The 23,021-nt window shown below is 48.8% G+C and overlaps 1 protein-coding gene across 1 annotated transcript in view; it reads left to right on the top strand.

Annotated features, from left to right (window-relative positions):
* Positions 1 to 275: 275 nt before the first annotated feature.
* KL (klotho) overlaps positions 276 to 23,021 on the top strand; it is a 33,664-nt gene continuing 10,918 nt past the window's right edge. Inside the window, exon 1 of the mRNA XM_037129349.2 lies at positions 276 to 1,116. Within this exon, the coding sequence (XP_036985244.2) occupies positions 301 to 1,116 (816 nt within the window). The 5' untranslated portion in view covers positions 276 to 300. The remainder of the gene's footprint in view (positions 1,117 to 23,021) is intronic.

Genomic DNA, 23,021 nt, shown 5'->3' on the forward strand with positions numbered 1-23,021 from the left:
GCCCGAACATCCTCCGCGGCTCCCGGGCGCAGCGAGGAACAGGTGCCTCTTCTCCGACGTCCGGGAGCGGCGCCTGCCACCCCGTGCGGCCCGTCGCGCCCCCTCCCCGGGCACCCGCTCGCCTCTCGCGCCCTCGTCCCCCCCATGGCAGGGCGGGGCGGGCGCCAGCTCCCAGGTAATTATTGCCAGCCGGGCCCGCGGGGGAAAGCGGGGGTGGGCGCGCCGGCGGGGGGCGGGCGGCTCGGCCGGGCGCGGGCATAAAGGGGCGGCGCGGGGCCCCGGCGCCCCGATCCGCGCAGGATGCCAGCCCGGGCCTCGCCGCGCAGCCCGCGGTCGCGGCGGCTGCTACCGCGGCTGTTGCTGCTGTTGGCGCTGGGCGGCTGCCGCCTGCGCGCGGAGCCCGGGGACGGCGCGCAGGTCTGGAGCCGCTTCGCGCGCCCTCCGGCCCCCGAGGCCGCGGGCCTGCTCCACGACACCTTCCCCGACGGCTTCTTCTGGGCCGTGGGCACCGCCGCCTACCAGACGGAGGGCGGATGGCGGCAGCACGGCAAGGGCGCGTCCGTCTGGGACACGTTCACCCACCACCCGCCCGCGCCCCCGGGTGACCCCCAGGCAGCCGGCCTGCCCACGGGCGCCCCGTCGCCGTCCCCGCCCGCCACCGGGGACGTGGCCAGCGACAGCTACAACAACGTCTTCCGCGACACGGAGGGGCTGCGGGAGCTCGGGGTCACCCACTACCGCTTCTCCATCTCGTGGGCGCGGGTGCTCCCCCACGGCAGCGCGGGCGCCCCAAACCGCGAGGGGCTGCGCTACTACCGACGCCTGCTGGAGCGGCTGCGGGAGCTGGGCGTGCAGCCCGTGGTCACCCTGTACCACTGGGACCTGCCCCAGCGCCTGCAGGACGCTTACGGAGGCTGGGCCAACCGCGCCGTGGCCGACCACTTCAGGGATTATGCGGAGCTCTGCTTCCGCCACTTCGGCGGCCAGGTCAAGTTCTGGATCACCATCGACAACCCCTACGTGGTGGCCTGGCACGGCTACGCCACCGGGCGCCTGGCTCCCGGCGTCCGGGGCAGCGCGCGGCTCGGGTACCTGGTGGCGCACAACCTCCTCCTGGTGAGTTCGAGGGGCCAGGCGGCGGGACACGCTGGGGACAGGGCCTTGGGAGACGCCGCGGGCGAGAGGGGCGCCTGAGCCTCCAGCTCGGACGAGGCTCCATTTGAACACGTTTTTGAGGTCACTTAGGAGTCACGCGGGGTGGGGGGCGGGGGAGCAGGGGCCAAGCAGTGGAAGCTTTTCCTCCGGGTCCTGTGGAGTCGGGGATGGGGGGGTGGAATTCTGCAGTGGGCGCGCTTTGCAGCCTCTGGTCAGGAAGAAATTGGAATCGGTGTCTCTAGTGAGAAGAGGGAGCCCCTTTCTCTGGGTGTAAAGGAATCCCCAGGGTCGGGCGGGAGGGTTTCCTAGCAGAAGCTGGGGGGGGGGGAGGAACGGGGTGGGCGAAAGACGCAGGTGTGTCGGGAAGGTGCGCAGACAGCATCACTCTCTGCGGCAGTTGGTGGGCACCTGCTGCAGTCCAATGTCCATACCCTGTTGCCTGCGGCTCAGTTCTCGCCGCATCTCCGGGAGAGCGGGGTTTAAGAGTCTTTGGGCGTTCCTTCCGTCCATCCTTAGTTAACCGTAGGGGTGTGAAGGCCCCTGGGACAATACGTAACTGCCGAGTGAAGGAGACTGCGCCCTTCTACAAAGCGCACCCCCGCGATGCTCCCCGCAAATGGGAGCATTCTTCCGGAGGAGGCGCTTAACCTGCGCAAATCCAGGGTAACCCCCTGTGCGAGAAGCTTAATACAGCTGGACAGTGGAAACTGTTGCCATGCCCAAGAAAGCTCCCTCCCAAACAACTCTTCCTCCTTTTCCTCCTTCACTTAGTGTTCAAGGTCAAGACCCAGTGATCTGAGGGTTCCTTGATGATGATGTCAGTTGTTGGCATACTTGGCACAGTTATTGCCAGAGACAATTTTATAGGTTATGTACAAACATATTAAGGCAAGTGTTTAAGTGTATATAACTTTTGGTCCTGGATTTTAGTGACTTGTGGGCCGCCTGGAAGACCTATTTTTTAATTTAGAATTAAGCCACGTATTTTGAACAAATTCAAGACAGGCCACCTCTGCATACTTTTCCTGGGAGCTGCAGCCCATTGGGGGCAGAACATAGTGGGTTATTGAGCTGACTCAGTGCCCCCAGCTGCCATGAATGTTGTGATAATGGCTTAAATAAATTGTGTGGCAGCTCACAAAATCTGCTCCCACAGATCAGAAAAGAATGTTGGATCTGTTTGAAAACAATCGAGATGTCGGTGATTTCCGATTGATATATATCTTTTCGTTAACATATTCCAGAGCAACACTAATCAACTTTTTCAGTCTGGCTGTCCTTTTCAGGGATCTGGGACCGTAGCTAGCCACCAACTGCTGATGGCTGGGGACAGAGCAGCCAAGGGGGGAACGGGCTGCTCTTTTGAGGAAAACAGGAGCAAATTTCAGTCCATACCAGAACAAAAGTAAGAGGTGCAAGGACAGCTGGAGGACCACATAGACCACTTCTGCAAAAGGACTCCTTCAGGTTCAACTCACACGAGTTACATTTTAGAGTGCATGGGATAAACTCTGTATGTTTGCAAGTCATCCTGCTGTTTCAGTGATTTTCACGATTATTTCATCTAGAAAATAAGGAACCTGGGACGGCAGGAGCTTCCTGGGACTCTGCTGTTGTCCATCGTCCACATGCTTTTGGTTGCTATGCCCACCCTCAGCCCTTTGATGAAATTTTCAGCTATATTTTTAGACCCTTACACACACACACACACACACACACACACACACACACACACACACATGCACGCACGCACACACAAAACCTTGCCAAACACTAACCACCCTTCCCAGAAATGCAGTGGACTTTGAATTTATAAGAAATCAGTGACAGGTGGATACGGCTTTTGCTGATGCTGCAAACAAAATGCTGGTGGCTGTGAAACATTAATTTTGATTTCAAATTTCTTTCGCTTGGATGTGAGTCATTTTAGCATCTTATAAAGTGAGTGGTCACTATCAAAGGATATCTTAAATTCACTTTTTTCATGAGATATTTTTATTCCGTTTTTAATGTTCTCTCTTGGTGCAGTGTTGGGGGGAGGGGTGTAGGGAAGCTTTGACCAAACTAGAAGAAATAAAACATAGTCCGCGGGTTTTGTTAACAGAACATTTCAGCGGGGCTTCGATGTTGCTGTGAGGGGCTGCTAAGCTCCTTGCCTAGTCAGGTGCATCTGGGACCTGATGCTAGAGAGGGACAAACGTGGCCTGCACCCCTCCTTTGAGGTTCTGTTCTGTGCTTCTGGCTGAGGAGACCTCTGGGGACACTAGAAATCTGACACCGCCCCTGTCCCCCCGGGGAGAGATTTAAGCGCCCTTGTCTGGTGGCCCGGAGGCCAGGGAGGTCAGAGGAACTCCGGGATGGGTCTTGGGCGCTCTGCTCAGAATGGGGGTCTCTGTGCTCTTTTGTGGGTTCCTGGCACTGGGGGAAACCATGACAAAAAGAGAAAGGGAGGGGGATGGAGGGAGGGGGAGGTGAAGGAAAACCCAGAACTTAGAAGGCCTTTCCCTGCGGAGCTCTGGGGGCCCGGCTGCTTGCTCACCCGCGTGGGACCCAGAGAGAGAACACGGCCTCTGTCTGACTTGAAGAGGGACCGTGCGCCTTCCCAGCTGTCGGAAGACGGTCCCTGAGGTCCCCGGAACAACCAGCGTGGAGGCCTGTCGTTGGGAGCTCAGCCCCCGCGGGGCCTCTGACTGTCCGCCCTGCCCATGGGTTTCTGAGAGGGCCCGGACTGAGTTGAAGACAACTCCGTGCACCGGAGGAGGCGGGACCAGGAGGTACTACTTCGGCTGCGTGTCCGGGACAAACAGGACTGGCGCTGAGCGCTGCCATCCACGTGGACACCCGTGGCCGCGTCTCAGCTGACCTGTCCGCGGCGTCTGTCCGGCGCTCTTCTCTCGTCCTTGACACACCTTCGCAGCTTGGCGTCCAGAGCCACGCTCTCGTGAGTCCCCTCTCTGCTCGCTGGCGAGTGCGTCCCGGTCCCCTTCGCCTGGGCCTCCTCACCCGGCCTCCTCCCTGGATTCACCCCAACCGACCTTTCCGAATCCTGTCTACTCGCTGGTGACAGCAAACTGGGAGTCTCCAGCCGTCACTTCTGCCCTGCGCTCCGGACACGGACACTTCTGCCTGCCCCACTCAGGTGTCCCCAGGCCTGTCGCATGGGACGCAGCCACGTGCACACTCCTGTTTCCCCCACCTCTGCTGTGCCGACTTTGCCCTCGCAGTGGGCCGAGCCCCCAAATCTTAACACCTTCCTTTCTCTCACCTCTTCTCAATCCATCAACGAGACCCGACAGCTCCACCTGCCTCGAAAACGTGTTCAGCATCCCACGACTTCTGTCCGCCCCTGAGGCTGCGGTGCGAGCAGCGCCCTTTGCACCCGGCCTGCGTCTTCACGGCTTCCCGGAGGATGTCCTGCTGCTGCCCTCACTGCGCCGCGCCCCCACCGCCTCGCACCGCCCCGTGTCCCATGACAGAGAGCCTCCGGGATACTGTTACATGTGAACCAGACGAAGTCCCTCGTCTGTGAAAATCCCACCTTCCAGAGGCAGCTCGTCGGCCGCCCCGGATGCTAGTTCTTCCTTCCCTGGCCTCCCGCAGCGCCCCCTTCCGGCGCCTTCCACCGTGTCGTTCCCTGCACGGAGCCCCTTCTCTGCCTTCAATGCTGCGCCTGCCGGGCAGGTCCTTAAATGAGGACGCTGTGTCCTCCTCCTCTGTCTTAGAACGCCGTCCTGCCCTTGGTAGGTGCTCATGGCCTGTAGCTATTTAAGAGCCCGACTCTCCTTTGCAAATGGTGCTTCTAGGACTCACTCTGCCTGTCGGTCTTGCTACCTGCTTTCCAGTGGGAAGTGCCCAATCCGAACCAGACAGGAAGGTCAGGAAACATAATGGCGCAGAGTCTGACATTTTTAGTAAAAATGTAAGGTTCATCCTTCAATTTATAGCTCCACTGTGAAGATTTTCAAACCATTAAAAACCATCTGTAATCACCATGAAACACTTTTCAGAATGGGAGGGAGGGGCAGTCCCCTGGCTTTTGGAGCATGTGTGGGAAGTGGCTTTGTCGTCGGGTTGAATTTTCCCTCCCTCGGGAATGGGAGAGGCAATTTATCTGCGAGGTGCCTATGCTGAAATGAGGTACGCTGTGGGGAGCCCTGTACCCATTTCCCTCTCATTAAAATGCACTTGGTACATGGATGGAGGACGCGACTGGGTTGAAACAACGTATTCTTTTAGAATAGCACTAAATTCAATCGTGCATTTAATCAGAAATAGTTAAAATATCTCCCAAAGAGCCTGACTCACCTCTCTTTGAGTACCTGATTGAACGTAGTGGTTTCCGAAGGTCACAGTCAAGTTCAAGAAACAAAATTAAGAATAGAAAAAGAACTAATAAAGACTACTTTAAAATCATAGCAACGTTGAACAATGTCCATTGTTCTGAGTTGAAGAAAAGAGGGAGAATACAGACCACTAAGCATTCAGATGTCAGTGTGCACTTCTCACGAAATGCACGCACGCACGCACAGCCGTGCTCCCTGGATGTGTAGTCACTCACGGCTTTTGCACTCAGGCATCTTCTGTGTTATCTGCATTTTCCAAACAACTCTATTGCTCTAAGCCAGAATTTTAGTACAAATAATTCATACAAAAGGTGCATTTCTTTTTTAATGAATTCTATCTTTTAAGGCATAAAGGAAATTTTAGCTGTAGGTGGAGAATAGAAGGCTTACCTATTGGGAAGACTAGAAATAAAGAGTGCATAAAATATATGCTGTGATGGAATCTTCCAGATTAAGTCTTCCCAGGAAACTCCAAAGTTATATTTGCAATCTCCACTTAAACAGACCAGCATAATCTACCTTTCAGATACTCTGTCTTGATATATTCTGGGTACAAAGCACCTTCGAAGAAACACTTTACCTCTTCCCCCATCTCCCAAGGATAAACTCTTATTTATCTTCTAAAAAGTTGACCCAAATACTCTCCTTATAGGATGACAACAGGCAGGGTGGATCCATGTTCTCGTATGTCATTTCCTGAGGCCAGAGACTGAATGTCACATTTAGTTTTCAGTTTTTAGTGCTTATCTTAGCCCTTGGAACAGAAGAAATATTTAATACCATTTTTGACGCATGAATAAATGTGGATGTAAAATGATTTCCACTTGTTTCAGTATGCCCCTGTTCTTTTTTGTAAATTGGGTAGTTACAATCTGCTTTCTCACACGGTATCTGGGAGGAAGTTTTAGAACGAGGAAGTAAACAGAGTTAAAAATGCCGGTAACAGTCGTTAAAACGATGCCCCAAGATGGATAAAGACAACCTGAGAAAGACCTAGAAGACAGGAGCAGGGAAAAAATTCCTGCCTAGGGAGCCGTGTGACCTTTCTCATTTCCAGGGCAAACAGCATCTTTGTTTCCTCCAGTGCACAGGAAAGGGGGGAGGGGGAGGGGCAGAAGGCGTCTGATTTGGAGGCCAGACCACCTCTCCCACTGACACTGACTTCAGAAGCGTGTCTCTCCTATATAAGTTCAATCTATCAAATAGTATTGATTGCCTCCATCTATTATACTTACAGACAGGGTCTGGCACAAATAACGCCCCTCCTTTTTATCACAAAACCATAAGCGTGCCATTCTGTAACATAACAGGACCACACTCAAGCACACCGTAGGACATTTTAGGTGAACTGTTCAAATTAAAGCTATAAATTATCACACCTGTATTATGACCCTACCAGCCGCACTCACGGAGGCCTTACTTCTGCAGGACTCTGTTATATTCAGTTTGTAACTTCAGGTTTCATTTCACGTGGACACAGCGGTGCTGAAGCTGCGTGGGTCGGTGTGCTGATGGGCTCACGCCCTGCGGGGTGACCCTCCATGAGGTGTGCTGCCCTGCCGAGGCAGGTGCGCGGTTTGCACTGAGTGACATGGACCAGGGGAGGACCAGGTGTGGCCTCTGATGAGCTTTTGCTCCAACTAACTCCATGTCGGGAAGGCTGAGGTGCGCCTCTCTTTCAGAAGAAGCCAGACATTCAGAATTTTGTGTGACATTTTTTGATTTTTAAAGACTGTGCCCAAAACCTTTTAAATCTGACGAAGGCCAAACAAAGCGCAGTGGATGTTGAGTTTGTGATCCCCGACCTACAGCCTCGGGCTGCTGGGTCAGGAGCCAGATGCAGAACCCCATGGGGGCCTGGGCCACATTCTGTGCCCGGGGCTGGGCACCAGGGCTGGGCCCTCCACCCCAAGGGTGTCACCCCCCGCTGGGCGGGGCTCTGGGACTGTGGACCTTCCCCTAAGCAAATGGCGGAGCATGGCGGAATGGCAGATTTTTGAGCACACAGGTCTATAATATATGGGTCCTGTAATATTAAATACATCGTGGTATTCATTTAAACTTGTTTTATTCGATGAGACAACTAGGTCTTTGTCAAACCAGGAGACGCTTTGCGTCATCCCTGGGAACGCTCACCCTCTGTCCCTGCTCCCAGGCCTGGGAGTGCGGTTTACTTTCAGGAGGAACCGAAACAGACGGAGGTGGGTCCTTGGGGCTGCGCGGAGCAGGGGGCTGCGGGTGAGACTCAGGGAGGAGCGCAGGGACCCGGCTGGAACGGTGGCCGCCACGTTCCCGTCACTTCTCCACAGCCCCATCCCTTTGGGAGTAGATGGCGTCTGTCTCCCTGGTAGGAAAAGGGGAGATTGTTTCTCCCTGAAGATGCTGCAAGGCTCCAAAGGAAGGGGCCCCGAGGCCTTCGGAGATGGTTACCTAGGGAGACGACTGGCTTCCTGGCGAACCAACGCAGCTGCAGCTTGTTCTCTGTACGGTGTCTCCGAGACTGCGAGTTTTGGTGCTTTTGAGGACAAATGGGTAGCTAGACTTCAAGGGATATTTGAGGAAATGGCTCAGTGGGAAACAGAGGAAATAAAATAAACCACCAGAAAAACATTAGGCTGGATATTAACTGCATACAAACTGAATAGGAAACGATCAGAATATTTAAAAATTCCTGAACATCAACAATAGGATTGTTGAAGTAAAATGTTTGGTAAAAAAGATTAAAAATAAAAGAAATGACCCTGCCATAGTACAAAATGACAGAGAAATGAAAATATTAAAGAAAAGGGGGAAAAGTTTAAGACATCAAGCACAAAAGTCCAGCATCGGACTAACTGGAGTTCTGGAAAGAGAATAAAGGATGGAGAGCCGACAATTATGAAAGAAATAATGTAAGAACTTGGCCCAGAAGTGAGGAACACCAGCATTCATCTTGGAGGACTCTCCTGTGTTCCTCGAACAACGAATGCAGAGCTCTACAAAGTGTTCTTTCCTTGAATGTGAACGTGACCTTTCCCAAGAAGCGGATGGAAGGTTCGTGCCAGCAAAGCGACGAGGGTAAGCAAAGAGGAAGAAGTGGGGGCTAGAAAGGCGTGGGTCCGATCCCTCGGAAAGGAAGCAGAATCCTGGGAGGAGAGCAGCTCCGACCAGCAGTGGGTCCAGCTAGAACGGGGCGGGGGGTGGTGGAAGGTTTGAGCAGAGGCAGGGAGCGTAGGCTGAGTGGCATAGGTGGGGTGCGTGTGGACAGGACGGCGACTCGTGACAGCATTGAAACGCAGGCGGAACATGGTGCGGCTTTGGTAATGAGGTGACTGTTTATTGAAGGGGAAATAAACAGCCGTCCCCCAAAAGGGGGGTGGGTGGGAAATGTTATTTGGCTCTGTAGTGAACACGATTTATATGAGAACCTTGATGGAAAGACTGATGAATGATTTAAATAAGAACAGACATTTGGGAGAATAAGCAAAGAAACCTGGAGGGCTACAAAAGAGAGAATGCTTCACTATCACGATAAAGAATTCAGTTTTGGAATGAACATATTACTTAGGAATACAATGGAGATTACTAGGAAAAACAGCAAAAAGCTAAAAGTCATTTTCTTCTTCCCTGGGCGCCCAGCCCAGCCCAGCATGCGTGATTGGCAGGTGGCGCTGGCGGCTGGGCGGACGGTCTACCGCCCAGTGGTCTCGGGCTGCTCAGCCTTCCCCTGTGGAAGCTGGCTGCCCACCCCGAGCAGGCATCTGGGAGCACGAGGAAAGAGGGGTGCAGACTGCCAACTCTGTCTCTGTACCTGCAGCCACAGCCCCTGAGTCCTTCGCAGGGCAGTGGCCAGGTCGCACTGCAGAGGACCATGGCCAGGGGAGGTGCTGTTTTTGGAAAATACGTGTTGCCTCCGCATCTCAGGCCTCCCTGCTCACAGGGGCTGCCGGAATGCCTTTTCCCATCTCCCCAGGACCTCTGCTTCTTCCAGTGCAGTTTAGAAACACCCGCCACAAGGTCTCCCTCAGCAGGAAGGGACCTCCCTTTCCTCTCCGAACCCCACGGCAGGGTATTTTTAAAGGTCCTTGGTGTGGCACTTCACTTCCAGCCTCCGGTCATCCCAAGGTTGGCTGTGCCCTGCATAATGATTCGCCCATTGAGTATTTGCTGAGTGAAATGATCACATGATAACTCACAAAATGGTCACAAGAAAGCACATTTGAATTCAGACCTTTCATGTTCTTTTTCCCCTCTTGATTCCCATTTCTGGAAAATGAAAGACACGAAACTATGTCATAGGAAGGACGCTGTGCGTGGTGGGCCCCTTGTGTGGACGGCTACGTCATGAGAAATAAAGCGGAGGGGGAGGGGCGAGGAAAACCAAATCATCAACCATTCCAATTCCTCCTCTCGCTCTCACGCTGGAGCCCTGCAGGTCTCCGATTTCCCCTGCAGCCCAAGGAAGGCAGGTCAAGCAGCCCTGCTCCTGCATTCCCCAGGGCAGGGTTTTTTTGACACATTTGGCCTCATTCAGACCCCTGCCCCGCATTCACTAGTGGCCCTGTGGCCACAGAGCGGGTCTGGCTGTGGGGCCTTGAGTCCTTTTCCTCTGACTCTTCGCTCAGCCTGGCTGGTTCCCCCCCACCTGGCCCCCACCTCCTCAAGCCTGCGTCTTCTCCGTGAGGCACACCCTGCCCCCCCTCGTTTCTCACTGGCCCTCCCAGGAAGCCGGCCTTAGGGAACTGGGGGGCCGAGAGGACCACTTCCTGGCCAAGAGGTGCTCCCTGGGGGCGGGGACACGAGGAGCTCCCCAAAGGTATGGGTCCTGCAGATGAAATGTGTGAAGATGAATTTCTCGGCTTTGGTTTCTAGCTTCTTGGCTTGAAGGGCAATTACGATACAAAGAATAACAACAAACAACCCAAAGCCTCTGGCGTGACACTGGCTGTTGAAAACCATCTTCGATTCCTTCTCTGAGGATCACGGACGGAAGCCAGGTGTTGGGATTTAGTAGCCGCTCGGGCCATTGGGGCCAAGAGGCTTGTGCGTGTTAATTAACACCCCTGGATGGACGTTTGTCCAGGAGTCCGACCTAATCCTGGGACGTTGTTTATGATCACAAAGGGCAGCTGTTAGGCAAAATTTTCCTAGGCTTGGCCATGGGGCGGAAGGATTACTGTAGTTGGTGTTTTGTAAACACTTGTGGAATGAAAATCTCTCTCAAGTCAGTGACTTTCAAAGTTTTCGACCTTGACCCACAGTAAAAAAAGCATTTTACACGTTGACACACACAGGACGGATACCCAAGTGTCATGAAGCAATGCTTACCGTTATTTGCTACTCAGTTCTGTTCGATTGCAGTTTTCAGAACAGCGGTGGCTACACGTAGCCTTATTCACAACTGGGAAAACCGATTTAAGACCACGTAGAAGCTGTCACCACGAAAAGGCAAATGGGAAACAGAGCGGCCACAGGGCCGGTTGGGTACTTTCTGCCCTCAGCTGCTCCGTGAAACCTGTTTCCTATTCCTGTAAGCTCATCGTCCCCTTTTCTTTGGGGGAGTGATGTTCCCTCCTGCTTGTGGAACTGAGTTATTTCAAAAGCAACGAGCTCCAAATGCACTCAAGAATCGATCAGTGAGCCTCAAGTCTCAGGGTCCATAGGTTGGCATCTGCTGTTGGTCGTTAAGAGCAGGAGAATTGGGGGAGCAGGCGGAGGGCAGGCAGGAAAGTAAAGGGGGCTAATGTGGAAGACACCGCGTTTCCCCAGAGTGCGGCCATCAGGGACGGCTGCTCAGTGAGGGCGTCGAGGGGTCGCTTTGGGGGCGGCAGCGAGGGCTGTGTACCAAAGGGATCCTAGCTGACGGGTGAACCGCTGGGGCTTCGGCACCACGTACTGGACCTCAATCCTTCATCTTCTTGCCTCTGCTTCTCATCCGGCCTGAGGTCTCCCCACCGGCCCCTTCATGCTTCTCGTCCTGTTGCTGTCAGGCAAGCGGACGTGAAAACCAGGAATCGAAAGGCCTCTGTGTCCCTGGTAACCTTGTAATTAATGGACCAGGTGGATTCTGGTTGCAGGCCAGGCAGTTTGTTAGCAGCCTAGCAGTGATAATTTGGAAAGATTTTCGTAGCAGCATGATTTAATATTAAACAGAATGATTTAATGATTAGTTCTGTACAGATAAATAAATGAGTCAAGAAACTTGACTTCTGATTTATTGATGTATTTACCCAAAGTGAGTTATAAAATCATTTTTACTTTCTTTGAAGAAAGTTTTTCTTTAAAACAAATAAATAAAGGCTCTGGCCAGGTAGCTCAGTTGGTTAGAGCATCATCCTGATGCACCGAGGTTGCAGGTTCGATCCCTGGTCAGGGCACATGTCAGAAGTAAATACAGCAATAAGTGGAACAACAAATCACTCTCAAATCAATACATTTTTAAAAAAGTGAATAAGACTTTTTATGTAATCTACATTTAGAAAATCCAGATGAAATGACCGTAGGTAACAAAACTCCAAAACTACACCATAATTTTTAAAAATCTACCCTGGCCTTTACTTTGCCTAGTTGTGAAAGGGTGCCTCAACTGAGTTCTTCTAGAGTCTCAAGTGTGGTAAGTACATGTGTGTCAAGGACTTCTGCATATGCAAGTGACCAATTCTAACCAAACCTCGGTCAAGGGACAAAGGGACTCCAGTAGAAGGGTGCTCACAGAACTCACAGAACTTGGGGAGAACACTAGGGATTTCGGGAATCGGACTTGCAAGCCACCCTAACTATAGAGGAGGGCAGTCTCCCTCCCTCACGGCTAACAGGCCCATGCACGCACGCCATGGTCAGCGCGGCTTCTTCACTGCGGAAGGGCTCCTCCCAGGCCAGACACGCCAGAGGCACATCTTCTGCCCCAGCCTCCACCCCAGCAGGGCGGCCTCAGGGGAGATGTCTGCTGGCCTGGCTTGGGATGCTCAACTGAACTAGAAGAGAATCTGTGCCCTTTTAGTTTTGCCGCTTTCCTGCCAGACCAGCCAACAGCAGTAAGCATACCTCAAGGACAGGTGCCAGGCCTGTGCCTGCAGAACCTAGTGTGTTAGGGTACAGCGGGTGTTTAACACACGTTATCACACCGCACACTGGGGAATGACTGGAGAAGAGGTTTTATGTTGTGTGTATTTACCACGGTAAAAAGACAAAATAAACCCATTACCTACTGTTCTGTGCATTTCTCAAAATTAGCCTGTGCACAATGTCTTGTGGTCTCCAAGAAGAGCTCTGTCCCAAACTTCGTTCTGACAGAAGAGTGCACAGTTTGAACAATCCTGCTCAGTCATCTGTTTCACTTTGAAGATCTTAACGAAGGTTTTAAATCGCAATTTTATGATATGAAACGTACCGACGTACTACGGCTGAGTGCGAAGGCCTTAATATCAGCACATAGTAGGTGCTCAGTAAGGAGATTGTTCCCACTAATCTAGGACTATGGCTGACACACAAGCTACTCGGGCACCGTTTGCCTAAGAGAATCAACACACGAATGAGCTCGTGGTGCTGAATGCTCAGGCTGCTCCCGTTCAACTCTGGGGTTGAGGCAGAATGAAAGGCCTTGGGGAAGAGCCACCCTCTTAGAAGGACCAAGGAGAGGACTCATACCTACTCAGACTCCGGGTGTGCAGAGCACAGCGGGAGAGGGATGACGGAGTGTCGGGGGCGGGGTGAGGACTGGACTCAGTTCTGAAGGGATGAGAATTTCTCTTTGACGAACTGGGGCAAATAACACTTGTGCAGAAGCGGGGTTAGCGAGGGGCTGCTTCTTGGAAGAGGCCAGTCTCCCGCACCAGGCAGAGAGGGATTTAGCTAACAGAGGAGGAATGGAATGTTCCTTCCACATTGATAAGCCTAGTCCTGGCTGAGGGGCAGTGAGAAACGGACCAGCTCTAACCGAGGGGCCAGGGAATGGGGGGGGAGTTAGACCCCCATCAACGTGAAAACCGCACTGATCCCTGTTAATTTGTGGGAGGCTGTATGGCTTGAAGCTGGAGCTAAAAAGAAATTCTCTTTATTTAATTTGCTAAGGAGACCAAAGGAAAGGCAAGTAGTCTGGGCTGCTGCTGATTTCCATACACTGGACCGGGTGCCCAGGAAGGCACAGGTTGGGGGGATGAGAGAGGTGGGTCCCGGACAAGTTTAAGGAACTGCACCGGTTATTTTCGTGGGTAAAAGGGAAGATGGCTCTTTTGAGGAACTTATCTGTGAGCTCCGTCAGGCAGTTATTTTTGTAGGGGGTTGTTTGAAATTCTCCCTGAAGGAACTGCAGTTCATAATCCATGAAGCTGTGCTGATAGGCAGGAGAGGAGTCAGTTGGTGTTCAAACGTGAACATGAGGCCACTTGGAACACCTGTGTACCAAGGGTAGCCATGACTTTGCAGAGAGCCCTTCAACGTGTAACCAGGATACTGTTCTTCAACTGCTAATAGGATGCCAAAAAGAAAAAAAAAATCTCCAGTGTTCTCCCAAATGCGTCTAGTCCTGTGACCTTTCTCTAAACAACACACCCTTAGTTTAGAACTAAACAGTATCTTGGGGGCCCTTCTTGGGCAACAAATAGACACAATAAGCTTTTCGAATTATTGGTCTCAGTCGGTTTACTTAAGATTATTGGTAGGATTAAGTTAATCCTTTAAGAATTATTCCATTTCAGCTTTTTTAAAAAGCTGAGGCATGATAGCAAAACGTGGCCCATTTAGTATTACCTCTGAAATTTATTTCAGGCATTAAGCACCATCTACGTCATCTCTCACATTGGAATTCGCCACACACCTGCAGGCCAGGCATCTTCACTGAGACACCTTGCCTGTGACCTCCACGGAACTGGGTCCCTTTCCCTCCCCAGTCCCTTCTTTTCTACTTTCCCCATTATCTTTGAGTCTTTCCCCCTTTACAAGTCTATCACCAGGTACTAATTCTTATAACTTTATGTAAAAATGCGATCATGCAGTGATAGGATGTACTCTTCGTGTCTTGGTTTCTTTGCTCTACATAATATTTTAGAGGTTAATCTGTTTTGTGATGTGAAACACTAGTTTATTCCTTTTATCACCGAGTTGTATTGCAATATACACACAAGAAATTCTGCTTATTTAATTTGACTATGAACATTAATGTGACCATGAACATAAACATAGACCACAGTGTTTATATGTAAGTCCTCTTGGGGGAGTTGATGGGTATTGGGGTTGTCTTCAGTTTGTTGCTATTGTGAATAAAGCTTCTATAAGTGTCATTAAACAAGTTATTTTTCTAAATTTTTATTTTTATTTATTTTAAAAATATATTTATTGATTATGCTATTACAATTGTCCTTTTTTTCTCCCCTTTATTGCCCTGTGCCCTGCACCCCCTTCCCACCGGCATTCCCCCATGTAGTTCATGTCCATGGGTCATACGTATAAGTTCTTTGGCTTCTCCATTTCCCATCTTATTCTTAATCTCCCCCTTTCTGTTTTGACCTACCATTTATGCTTCTTATTCCCTGTACCTTTCCCCCCATTCTCTCTCCTCCCCCTCCCCACTGAAAACCCTCCACGTGATCTCCATTTCTGTGATTCTGTTCCTGTGCTAGTTGTTTATTTAGTTTGTTTTTGGTTTTTTTTTAAGTTCAGTTGTAGATCGTTGAGTTTGTTGTCATTTTACTGTTCATAATTTTTGATCTTCTTCTTTTTCTTAGATAAGTGCCTTTAACATTTCCTATAACAGGGCTTTTTGATGATGAATTCCTTTAACTTGACCTTATCTGGGAAGACCTTATCTGCCCTTTTATTCTGAATGATAGCTTTGTTGGATAGGGTCATCTTGGATGTAGGTCCTTGCCTTTTCATGACTTGGAATATTTCTTTCCAGCCCCTTCTTGCCTGCAAGAATTCTTTTGAGATATTAGCTGATACTCTTATGGGAACTCCTTTATAGGTGGCTGTCTCCTTTTCTCTTGCTGCGTTTAAGACTCTCTCCTTATCTTTAGTCTTGGTAATGTAATTATGATGTGCCTTCATGTGTGCTTCCTTGGATACAACTTCTTTGGGACTCTCTGAGCTTCCCGAACTTCCTGGAAGTCTATTTTCTTTGCCAGATTAGGTAGGTTCTCCTTCAGTATGTTTTCAAATAAGCTTCCCATTTCTTGCTCTTTCTCTTCTCCTTCTGGCACCCCTGTGATTTGGATGTTGGAAAATTAAAAGTTGTCCTTGGAGGTTCCTAAGCCTCTCCTCATTTTTTTGAATTCTTATTTCTTCTTTCTGTTCTGGTTGAATGTTTATTTTTTACTTCTGCTCCAAACCATTGATTTGAGTCCTGATTTCCTTCCCTTCACTGTTGGTTCCTTGTACATTTTCCTTTATTTCACTTTTCATAACCTTCACTCTTTCCTCTATTTTGCGACCATACTCAACCGATTCTGTGAGCAACCTGATTACCAGTGTTTTGAACTGTGCATCTGATAGGTTGGCTATCTCTTCATCACTCAGTTGTATTTTTTCTGGAGCTTTGGTCTGTTCTTCCATTTGGGCCATTCTTTTGTATCACTAGTAAGGGGTGGAGCCCTAAGTAATCACCAGGGCTGGGCAACCTACGTCACTGTGTTGTGGAGCCGTATGTGGGGGAGGGGTCCGAGAGGGAACAATGCAGCTTGCTCTGCTCTCTGTCCACTTTCAAGTCACTTTCCTTGCTACCCACAAGCAAATTGGGCTCTTTTGGTGCTGATTCCCAGGTGGGTGGGTTTGTGTATGTTCTAAGACCTCCTGGGTCTCTCCAATGAACTCTCCTGTGAGGCTGGGAGATTATCCTACTGCCTTAACCCCCACGGGTGTTTTCAGACAAAGGTTTTGAGGCTTTATTTCCCCACACTGGAAGCCTGGGCTGTGCAGTTTGTCTCCTCCTGGTTTATGTGAATGCAAATGTGGGACCCCCCCCCCCCCCCCGCCACTCCACCAGCTGCCACCTTGCCTATCCGGTCCTCCAGCCCCACCTCACCCACTGGGTGCTCCACCCACAGCCTTGCTGCAAGTCCTCTCCACTTGGCTGCCCATCTCTCTGCCCTTCCTACCAGTCTGGATGAATGTTTCTTCTTTAACTCCTTGGTTGTCAGACTCCCATACAGTTCAATTTTCTGGCAGTTCTGGTTAATTTTTGTTTCTAAATTTGTTGTCCTTCTTTTGGTTGTGCGAGGAGGTACAGGTATATCTACCTACACTTCCATCTTGGCTGGAAGTCATCAGTTACATTTCAGACACATCAAAATTTTGTCACCAGTCTTTCATGGTAGGCCTTCCAGTGCATGTGATTGTTCATTGTGGTTTTACTTTCATCCCCTTGAAAAGTTGATGTTGAGCATTGATGTTGATGCTCTTGTGAAAAGTCTGCTTAGAACTTTGGTTTGTGGTGGGGTGGGTGTCGTTTCTTTTTTATTATTGACAGAGGTGTTGTATTGATTCTGAATAGAATTCGTTTGTTGTCAGATATATTTTTAGCATTTCCCTTCAGTGGTTTGTCTTTTCATATGTTAACATCTAAAGAGCAGATTTTAATTTTAATGAAGTCCAATTTATTATTTTTTTTTTGTGATTTGTGCTTTCTGTGTCCTGAGAAATATTTTTCCTATCCCATGAGCAAAAGGCCATGTTTTGATCTAGAAACTTAATAGTTTTAGCTTTTACATTTGCATCTATGTCTTAATTGAATTTTTATGCGAGGTATAAAGTTGGGTTGTTTTTTCCCCATACATTTTCCAAATGCAGGACCATTTATTGAAAAGGCTCTCCTTTCACCATGTAAGCACTTTGGTGCATTGGTCAAAAATTAATTGGCTGTGGGTTTAGTTTCAGATTCTCTGCTGCTTTCTGTAATCTATTTGTCTGTCCTTATGACAGCATTTCACTTTGTTAATCATTATAGTTTTATAGGAAGTCTTTAAATCAGGCAGTTTGAATGCTTCAACTTTGTTCTTCTTTTTAAAATTTATTTGAACTGTTCCATGCCCTTCAAATTATCATATTCATGTCAGAATCAACTTCCAGTTTCTACAAAAAAATTTGTTGAGATATTATGTGGGGCAGCATTGACTCTTTAGATCAGTTTGGGGAAAAGGGACAATAATGAGTCTTCCAATCCATAAAAAAGTGGCATCTCTCCCTATTTATTTAGACCTCAGGAATGTCTAGTAGATGTCACAGTAACAGTCTTGCACATCTTTTGTTACTTTTGTTGAATCATTCTTAGGTATTTTATGGTTTTGCTGTTAAGTGGTATTGTATTTAAAATTTATTTTCCAAATGTCTATTGTGTGTATATAAAAATACAATTGACTTTTGCATATTGACATATTCTGTTAACTTGCTAAGTTCATTTATTAGTTCTAATAGTTTATTTTTAGATCCCATAGGATTTCTATATAGATAGTTGTATTTTCTCTGAATAATAGAGTTATTGTTCTTCCCTTCCAACCAGATTGTACTTCCTTTCTTTGCTTTGTATTGCTATTCTGACTGGGACCCCATATAATGTAAATAAAAGTTCTGGGAACGGTTAAATTTATTCCTAAGTATTGTATTCTTTTCGAATCTATTATAAATTGAAGAAATTTCAGAGGGAAGAAATACACAGTAGAGAACTGTGGGTTTTTTTTATATACTATAGGAAAAAAACAGAAGTTTTCCTTTTACAGTGATTTATTACATTGATTGATTTTCGTTTGTTGAACTATCCTTGTATTCCTGGGATAAATCCTACTTGATTTGGGTATATAATCCTTTTAATATGCTGCTGAAATTGTTTTGCTAGTATTTTTCAAGGTTTTTTGTGTCTATTTAATAAAGGATATTGGTCTGTGGCTCTGTGTGAGAAGAGCTGATGTTAATTCTTTTTTAAATGTTTGGTATTATTTACCATTAAGGCCACTCACCCTTGATTTTTCTTAGTTGGAAGGTTTGTTTTTAAGAAAATGTATTGATTGATTTTTAGAGGGAGAGAAGAAGTGTAAGAAACAGAGAAAGAAACATTGATTTGTTGTTCCACTTATTTTTACATTCATTGGTTGATTCTTGTATGTGCCCTCACCAGGGATCGAACCTGCAACCTTGACATGTCAGGATGATGCTCTAACCCAATGAGCCACTTGACTGGGGCTGGCAGGCTTTTGATACTGATTCAATCTCTTGAAGTTTATTTTACATTCCAGGGTGTGGCTTGTATCTGTAAACATTTCATGTACAACTTGAAAGTATTGTTTAAGGGTAGTGTTGACCTAAACCCTAAATGTCAATGAGCTCAATTTGGCTTATAGTATTGTTCGGGTAATTTATATACAACTAATGTTTTTGCTATTTCTGCAGTCAGTCATTGAGGGAGAAGTTAAAATATTCAAACCATTGTCAAGTTGTCTACTTTAAAAAAATCTATGAATTTTTGCTTTATATGTTTTAAAGCTCTGATATTGTTACATTTAGAATTATATCTTCTTAATGAATTGATCCTCTCATCATTAAGAAATACCCATCTTTATTTCTGGTAACACTTCTTGTCTGGAAATCTACTTTGTCATGAATACATTTGCCAGATTTTTTAGGTTTACCACATACCTGAGACATCGCTTCCCATCTTTTTTCTTTCAATTTAGCTGAAATGTTACATTTAAAGTGTATTTCTTGAACATAGAATGTAGTTGGAAGTTAGTATTTCAAAATCTTGTTTGATAGTATCTGTCTTTTACTTGGAGCACTTAGTATGCTTTTATTTACATAATTATTGATATATTTGGGTATATGTTTACCATCTTGTTATGAGATTTCTAATTGTCCTATCAGTTTTTATTTCTTTCTTTATGCACACTTCTCAGTGAATCAAATATTTCTTAGTATTTTATTTTTACTATTCTGCTGGCTTTTTAGATATAACTTTTAATACATTTTTATCACATTATTTATCTTTATCATAAAGTCTTTCGCCCCCCCGTTTTTAAATGCCTTATTTGTGGGAAAGTTTGTGTTGGATTGTGGGAAGGATATAAACAGGTAGACGACAAGGTGCTTACAATTTAGACAGCAGGAAAACGTGCTGTGAAATTCAGAGTATTTTACTTGACTTCCGAAATTTGGTGATACTGGCTGATTGGCAAAGAAATACGAGATCCATTTATTCTAGATGTTTTGTACTCTGCACTTCAAAATCTACATTGTGGCTGGTAAGAAAGTGAGGAGGACTGGGTGGAGGGGCCACAGGGAGACGAATTGGGACAACTGTAACAGCATAGTCAATAAAATATAATTAAAAAAAGAAAGTGAGGCAGATATCATACACTGCAGTGTCTTTACACTAAAATGTACCATTAGTACATTTTGAGGCAACACAGTGTTATTCTTAGACAGCTACCATGCCAGGATTCTTATAATTTACTTTTTAATGACATCTGCCTGAAATTTCTCTCTTAAGGTCCTAGAAGTAAGATACACCCAGGATATCTTATGAAAGAGTTCAGCTGCTCTGGCTCAGAAAATTGTTTGCTTTTTGCCCCAGACCTTTTCAGCGCCAGCCCCCATCCTCCCGTGTCTGTTTAGTGAATACTTACTCCGCCCCAGATATTTGCCTGGAGCCTGAAACTGGAGGGAGAAAAGCCTCACTTGATGCCTTTGAAACGCCTACAACCCAGACAGTTGAATAAATGCAGCGTCACATGGCTGAGGTTCCTGAGGGAGGCCAGATGTGGAGACACATGGAAAAAACATTGAAGGTCAGGGAGAGGGAAGGCTTCCTGGAGGCAGTGGTGTCTGAGCTGAGTTATGAGGAGGGTGAGTCTCGGAGAGTCTGGGAGTCGGTAAAAACACGTGAGAGCTGGACTGTAGACACACGGAAGCCTCGGGGGTGTCAGAAATCCACGGAGGACTCAGTGTGCCTGGGAGTGAGGACCTGGGGCAGAAGCTGGGGGCAGGTCAGAGAACAGTTTGGCTTTAATGACCTCTTGGTGTTCAAATAACCACCACAGGTGGTTGGAGCAGGGCCTGCCATTCAAGTCCTAGGAGCTACTTTCCTGTTTGGAATTTGAAGTGTTTGTCTTACTTCTGAGGCTATACATGTGTGTGTTAGGAAACAAAAACCAGAGAGGCACGCAAAATGAAGGCAGCTCTGCCCCCCGCAGTCCTGACCTTTCCTTAACAAGTTGTAAATCCTTCTAGATCTTTACATATATATTTTCTTCAATAATCTAAATATTTTCTTTCAAGTGCTATTAAAACCCACATATTACTTTGTAACCTGCTTTTTTGTTCAGTTCGTATTTTAGCAACCTGTTTTACATGTTAATGGACATTCCATTCTTCCGTATTATTTGTAATATCCCACCAGTAGCATCATTTTAGTCATACCGCAATGTATTGAAACATGCATAGGGTGGTGTGACTGTATTTGAATACTGGACATTTTGATTGGTTTCAGTACTTTGCCATTAGAAACAGTATTTAGATAAACATTCTTGCTCATACCCCAAATTATATCCCTGAGTCCTCGTCAGGAGCTTTATTAAATTTTAATCTTAACAAGATTATAAGATTACCATACCCAGAATAATTAGAAAGCAATGCAAAAGCACGCAGAACCTTTCTCTGTTAATCATCCTTACTTGTTACCATGTGGCGAATGGTGACCTTGCTATACCCCTTGCCTCATAGCCTTCGGTTATGCAACCTACCGTCTGGAAGTGCAATGAGCTCAGGAGGAGGTGACGCGGCGTTTGGTTAAGTGTGACAGACACCACTGGGCCTCCGTGTGCCGGGAGGGGAACAAGGCAGCACGCGGGGGCCCAGCTCAGGCTGGGGAGGCAGGGGAGCGGTGGGAGAAACAGGGGATCCCCAGAGGCTGGCCGTGCAACTCCGCGTGGGGAGTCGGGATAGGAGTGGGGGTGGGGGGCTTCCGGGAGAAGAGGCCCAGCCTGGAGTGGCCCCCAGTTTGGGCTGCTGTAGACAGCAGTCAGATATCAGATCCAGTGGGGGGGGGCCTTGGAATGGGGTGGGGGGTTTTGCCAAGCGACACCTAAGATGCTTTCTGTGTTAGTCAGGGCTCCCTAGGGACCCAGGCTCGCAGGACTAATATAGACATAGGTGTATTTTGAGGGATTGGCTCACGTGTACGGAGCCAGAGAAGTCTCACATTGGGAAAGCTCGTGGCGTCCTTTCTGTCCCCACCCAGAGGCCTGAGACAAAGGAGCCAGCGGCCCAGATGGCAGCCGGTGGAAGTCCGGGTTCAGTCGCACGCAGGCCTGCCCTCCCCTCCCTTTTCGTTCTGCTCCCATGGGACCGATGCCCGCCCTCCTGGGTGAGGGCGACCCTCCGCTCTCAGTGTACCACCAGAGCTGATCTCTTCCTGCAAGACCCTCACAGGCAGACCAGAAATGGTGTCGCCACGGTTTCGTTCAGCTCACGTGCACTCCGTGGAAAGGAGGGGGCCGCGTGGGGGACTCTGTGTAACAACAGAGCACAGGCGCACCTGGTGTGGACGGGCTGGGGCAAGTTCACGGTGACGCACGGGGACGGCGAGGCAGAGTGCAGAGAGGGAGAGAGGGGACCCGGGACGCATGCCTTTATTAGGGCCTGTGGGTGGCGTGCTTTGGGGTTCCCTGTCAGGGTTTAGGTAAGCCCCAGGAGGGTCTTATCCAAAACGCACGGAAGCTGTGGGAGGCAGGGGAGAGGGTAGATCCCAAGTCTTGCTGTGGAAAGTCCCCTTAGGAACTCACGATGACCGAAGGCCCTGCAGGCTGCTCTCTGGGGCCTGTGCCTGCGTGTGGGGCCGGGGTCAGTGCAGGTCCCCGTGGGACGCTCGGTTAAACAGAACGGACCCAGCAGAACCACGCAGCCGCGGAGCTGGACTCTCGCTCAGCACCTCACCAGCCATCTGGGGGCCCTCAGCCCAGTCGGAGTGGCACAACCCAGGCTGCAGACTTACATTTCTCTCAATAATCAACAGCTAGAACCTCTCACTTGCCTCACGTCCCCTAATCCCCAGGCTGTCCCGGAAGGACTAGAGATGCCGTTCCCATTGGTGCAGAGAAATATCTAAGGCTCCTGCTGGTAATGGAGAAAGGATGGGGGGTCCAACCCCGCCTCTTCCGACCCAGACCCCAGGTGTCACTGCGACATCCGTCCCCGCTCTGCTGTGCACTGCGTTCCCTCCTCAGCAGGCGTGTTTCCTTAGCTGTGCTGCCTTCCGGTTCGGTCTGCGCGGCCCTTTGGGACAGAAGGAATGAGCAACCGTGGAGACCCTCCAGGATGCAAGCTTTGCGTTGGGTGTTTTTCCTGAAGCCTCTCGTCTCCGCCTCCTAACCTCGGTGAGAGACGCAGGACAGCGGGTCTTCCCTACGCAAGTCAGGGAACGTGGCAAAAAGCACGCAACTAACTTTGAGGGAGCAGGGGGTTTATCTGACATTGAAAACCACACACGCACTTTTGCAAGGCCTCGGTTATCGGTTTCCTTGCCCACCGCCCTCTGAGCCGCATCAGGGTCCCTCTGGTTAGAAG

The sequence above is a fragment of the Artibeus jamaicensis genome, unplaced genomic scaffold (assembly GCF_021234435.1).
Source record: "Artibeus jamaicensis isolate MK-2021 breed Jamaican fruit bat unplaced genomic scaffold, CSHL_Jam_final contig_415, whole genome shotgun sequence".
Taxonomy (NCBI): domain Eukaryota; kingdom Metazoa; phylum Chordata; class Mammalia; order Chiroptera; family Phyllostomidae; genus Artibeus; species Artibeus jamaicensis.